General features: G+C 29.9%; 1 protein-coding gene across 1 annotated transcript; it reads left to right on the plus strand.

The window, feature by feature from the left end:
* Positions 1-455: 455 nt before the first annotated feature.
* Positions 456-2,336, plus strand: LOC137807497 (putative receptor-like protein kinase At5g20050). The gene has a single exon (XM_068608175.1). The coding sequence runs from the start codon at positions 806-808 to the stop codon at positions 2,141-2,143; it is 1,338 nt and encodes a 445-aa protein (XP_068464276.1). The 5' UTR covers positions 456-805; the 3' UTR covers positions 2,144-2,336.
* Positions 2,337-6,009: the final 3,673 nt, after the last annotated feature.

Here is a 6,009-nt window from a genome sequence, read left to right on the forward strand (position 1 = left end):
AAATTAGAGTGATTTAATATTTAAAATTAAGGATTAATTAATGAAATAGATGTTAATTATAAGATTTTGGGACACATTGTTAAAAGTGAATATATTAAATAAGAAAACAACATTTAAAGAAATGATGTCCCACTGAAGAGAGATGAACTTGGCATCCCAAAATGAGAGGAGTGAGAAAAAGAGGTTTGTGATTGAATTCCACATGGTTGGAGGGCCATGTTATGAACAACCACAGGGTAGAGAAACCCTCCTCTCTCTCCTCCAGCATTGAAGTATTCTAAAGAGCAGTTGGAGAAGTGTGATAAATTCTGTGGAAGAGAGAGAAACAGCAGAACAACAAGTTTTGCATTTACTTCCCAACACGCTTCAAGTGGCGAAATTAAACCTCAACTTGCTCATTCTTCATTTCCCTTTGTCACTACATATGTTGCCATTGGAGTTGGGGAACTCAAGCATTGACCAAATCAAAATCCGCGCTTCACAGAAGAATTCTGAAAACTACAATGGCTAGATTTTTCAACGGTCTTCACCCTATACAAGTGAGACTTGTGTTGGTTTTAATTAAATTTCTTGGTTATAAATAAATAAATGGTCTAAGCTCTTTGTTTTCCACGTTAAAAATGGTCCCTCACTAAAACTAATGAAATAGTTGGATTTATTTAAACACAAGTTACACCTTTTTTTCTTGCCGTCATCACAACCTAAACCGACCTCCTTAGACTTCTCAGAATACCAAACTGGAACCATAAAGAGACCCTTTGGCGTTGGCTTACTTACTCCTTCACCAAAAAATAATGAAGTTCTAATGGAGGACAGAAAAGCCAACATAATCTCTTTGATATCAGTGATTGCACTGATCATATTCATCATCGTTGCACGCGTCTCCTTGAAGCTTTCACATGCCTTCTTCCTCGTATGTGGCGCTTCTATTGCTGTCATCATCGCAGTCTTTTCATGTTCACTCATAAGGCACCGTTACAACTGCAGGAGGAGGTTGTTGGAGTCACAGTTGAAGACGGAAGGGCGAGAGCTTCGAATAGAGTACAGTTTCTTAAGAAAGGTTGCTGGGGTTCCCACGAAGTTTCGTTACAAGGAGCTTGAGGAAGCAACGGATGGGTTTCAATCACTGTTGGGAAGAGGGTCTTCAGCTGTGGTCTTCAAAGGCATTCTCAGCGATGGAACTTCGGTTGCAGTGAAACGGATCGATGGAGAGGAGCGTGGGGAGAAGGAGTTCAGATCAGAAGTTGCAGCCATTGCTAGCGTGCACCATGTCAACCTCGTGCGCATGTTTGGTTACTGTAACGCCCCAACAGCGCCTAGGTACCTTGTTTATGAGTACATCCCGAACGGATCTTTGGATTGTTGGATCTTTCCCCCAAGGGAAAACCGTGCACGTAAAAGTGGGTGTTTGCCATGGAACACGAGGTATAAGGTTGCGATTGATGTTGCCAGGGCGTTGTCTTATCTTCACCATGATTGCAGGAAGAGGGTTTTGCACCTAGACGTAAAGCCCGAGAATATACTCTTGGATGAGGATTATAAGGCTCTTGTTTCTGATTTTGGTCTCTCAACGCTTATTGGCAACGATGTGAGTCAGGTCATGACGACGATGAGGGGGACAAGAGGGTACTTGGCTCCTGAGTGGCTTTTGGAAAGAGGGGTCTCAGAAAAAACTGATATTTACAGTTATGGGATGGTTTTGTTGGAAATAGTTGGAGGGAGAAGGAATGTTATGAGGGTGGAGGATCCGAAGGACAGGACTAAGAAAAAGTGGGAGTTTTTTCCCAAGGTTGTTAACGAGAAAGTGAGGGAGGGGAAGTTCATGGAGATTGTGGATCGTAGGTTGATTGAAAGTGGGGGTATTGAGGAGAGTGAGGTAATTAGATTAGTGTATATTGCATTGTGGTGTATACAAGAGAAGCCAAGGTTGAGACCTAGCATGGCACAAGTGGTTGATATGCTTGAGAAGCGTGTGAGGGTGGATGAACCCCCTGGTTCCAGAATGATCCTTGTTGATATACTAGCTGTTGATGAAGATCCTGTAGATCATCGAAATCTTGCAAGGTTGTTGACCTCAGTTTCGAGCAATGTGGATTGTACATCTACTTACTCCCTGGGAACCACTATTTTATCTGGCAGATAGCTAGCTCTCACTAGTAACTTTTCTTGGGCATTAGAGATCCTAATGCACTTCAATCTATCTGCTCCAGGCTATTATTCCCTTCCTATTTTTTCTTCTTATTACTTAGTTACTTCAATTGTATAAATTGGGACATAGTTCTAATATATCTGTGAGGAAATTTATATATAGAGTTTACCTTTTCTTTCACTATAAATATGTTTTCTGGGTTCTTTTGCAAACATTGTCTGCTGCTATGGAAAAAAACCATGTTCATAAGTCAGTCCTGGCATTATTATTCTGTAAATGATTTGGAGGTTCTCTGACGAAGTCTTCTTTGCTGATGCAGTCTTAAATTTTTTACGCTAATCAGTCTTTTCTTGCTAATAGGAGTGAAATAATACAGTAGAATAAATAAAGAAAGAAAAAGGGGTAGGGATATATGGAAGAAATTGTCAAACTTACAACAACAAAAAAAGGTAACTACAGTTTTTGTTCCTTTTGCCAATAACTTAACCAATCGTTTGGAACGTCAAAAGATAATTTTTGTAAGTTTGTGTAGAATAACGTTATTACATTAATTTAGTTTGATACCAATGAGGAATTGGTTCACTCACCTTAAACAGAGTATATTGCTCAAATTTAGAGCATGAAGACAATTTTGACCAACAAAATTAATCCCTTTCACAAAAAAAAATCATGAAATAGAAACTAAGTTTTAGAGACCAAAATAATTAGTTACAATAAAAATTAAAATAAAGATCATTTTAGAAACTAAAAAAAAAATTGGTTTCTAAATTAGTTTCTATTATTTTATATTATTGTTAAATAGTTTCTAAATTGATATCTAATTAGCAACTAAGTTTTTAACTACCAATTATTTAGTTTCTAAATTTGGTAGAAAAACTTTGGTTGCTAATTAGATACTAATTTAGAAACTATTTATCAATAATAAAAAATAATATAAACTAATTTAGAAATCAAATTTCTTTTTAATTTCTAAAATGGTATCTATTGTAACTAATTATTTTGGTTTATATAAATTAATTTTTTTTTAAATTTTTTTAAACTCTTTTTAATAAATTAATTTCTATTTCATAATTTTCTTGATTATTTATTCAGAAAGTTTTCATTTTTAACAGAAAAAAGGTAATTCCCTTATAAATTAACTTTCGTGTTACATTTGAAGACTTGAAATTATATTGCATATCACTTCACTGTCATTCTTGTTTTGATTCTGTAGCTACCGCGTTTCCCATAATAATTTCAGTCAACATAATGCTATTGCTAAATATATCCAATTTTAACTTGTCATAATACAGCACAGACGAATCCTTTAACATCTGACTTGTTCAGGACAAAGACAAATGTTGATATTCTTTCATACGTTGTTTTTAACAATTTTTTTATTATTAAACGAAGTCTCATGTTGACTTCGATAATAAAGCGCGTGAGCTTTAAATATTAAGCATACGTAAAATGAAATTTCACCTAAACGAATATGAATTTTAGAATAATCAAGACCTCTTTTTAAAAAAATATTAAATAATTTCTGGGTAATTTCCATCTAAAAAGACCAACGGTACATTATTTTTTCTTCCGAATAATGTATTTACATCAAAAATTATTTGGCAATTATAATTTTTAATTGAAGAAAAAGTATGGTATTCTTTCTGCACACAATTTATTAAAAAAAGTTTATTTTGACACTATGAATAGTAAAAAACATGCATTTGACAGTATTTATAATAATATAATAATATAAATAAATAAAATATTAATTTATTAAAGTGAAGTGTATAGTGTTAATATATAAGCACCCCAATTTATTATTATATTTTCTTATATAAAAAAATTTTATCTCATCAATTATTCGGTTCTCAAGTTATAATTTTCTTACTAAGATATATATCACACTATTGTGAATGAAAGTCTGAAATTTGAAGAAGTGTATTGAGTCATTGATCTTAAAAGTTTGGGAAGGATTATTCACCAAAAGTGGGGTATTTTCACAAGATAACAAATAAGAGAATTTCACGCCACTAACTGTTGTCAAGTTTATTTGGAAGATTGAATCATTTGTCAAAACTAAGGAAAACAAAGTCACTTGGGAGGGATAAGGAATTGTCATGATAGGCTGCTAAATACAAACAACTAGATGTATCATATTGCACATAATTTTAAATGTAGAATTATTGAATAATATTCTCTATTAAAAATATTCAAAGAAATATCCACTATTTCATTTGTCTGAAGTAATTCTATGTATAAAATGTTAAGTATGATGAAGAAATTATCATTTTTAATCTTTGAAACTATTATCTACATACAAAAAATGAGAATGGGGATATGAGAAAATTGAAAAAAAAAACGAAATAGCTGAAAAATTAAAAAAGATTTAATTTATTCTTCTTTCTATTATAATATAAATATTATTTCCCATTTATAATATTTGCATATATATAAATATATTTCTACAAATCATATTAAACCTATTTTTTAATGTATATAATAACTTAAAAAACTAATTGCAATTATATATAATACTCTTATTGATACATTAATGATCTGTTTTGGTGGATTGATGGATTTTTTTTTATCATATTTTAATCAATTTTTGGTGTATTAAATAGTATAATTTTCTTATTTTATTTGTCTTTTGTTAGTCTATTGAATGTTTTATAATGACTAAAAATGCTTTAAAAAAAGATAGGGAATTAGTTTAAAAGTGACTTTTAAAAATTTCAAAGAAAAATTTCCTTAAACTCTTTATAATTAGAGAAATTAAGTATAAATCATGTTTTTTTCTTGACTTCACATACAATTAATCCACACAATTTGAGTTAATTTTTTTTACTAAACATATTGAATTATCTAATTACAAGTGCTTCTATTTAACTAAAATAAGAAAATAAAACTATTTCTTGAAACACCCATGAAGAAGATTAACAAAGATAATTAAAAGACTCAATTATCTACAACACACCAAACACTAGTACAAAGTTATCAATATCAGTTATTAAAGAAAAGGAAAAAATATCACATAAAATATAACAGATTTATAATAACAAATGTGTAACATAATCATCCTTCTTCTTGATAAATCTTAAACACTTTATTTTTCAATTCAGATGTAAATGTAACAACGATTTCACAATATCTCAAGAAAAAACAAGACTGTCTTTTTCAAAAAATATGAAATGATTTCAAATGAGAGAAGTTTCTTCTTAAAAGTTTTTTTTATAATTATTAATATTATGGATTATAATTGAAACTTTATTATGTTTTTAATGCAACCCAAAAAACATTTTAAAAATTGTTTAACATAATTGATTATTTATGAAATGTTGAGTTTTTCACATTGTCCAACATAATCAATTATTTTCTGAAATAATTTATTATTTGCAAAATATGTAAAAACCACTTTTAACAATAATTGATTATTATGTTTAGTAAAAACATAAAATCAGTTTTTCAATTTAAAATTTTCTCAACATTATCTTGATGCCTTATGCTTTGATATATTAAGATAATGAACAATTAAAAAAAAAATCTATAAATCAACACATTATATAATCATATGTTATTATTAATAATCATCAAGCCCTAACAATATAAAAGTTAAAGAAAACTTATAAATAATTTTGGCATGAACGAAATTTTGGAGATAGGCAATATTAGTTAAAAAATTATTCATTTTTTTATTTTTTATAATTTTAAATCATACATAATATGTTTTAATGCACCGTGCTGTCACTACATTAATATAAAAAATTATTCTTTTAAATGTGAATTTACATTACACACACACATACATACATATATATATATATATATATATATATATATATATATTTTGTAATCTAGTGTAGTAACAAATAACATTACGT

The sequence above is a fragment of the Phaseolus vulgaris genome, chromosome 3 (assembly GCF_051622355.1).
Source record: "Phaseolus vulgaris cultivar YP4 chromosome 3, ASM5162235v1, whole genome shotgun sequence".
In the NCBI taxonomy this organism is placed as follows: Eukaryota; Viridiplantae; Streptophyta; class Magnoliopsida; order Fabales; family Fabaceae; genus Phaseolus; species Phaseolus vulgaris.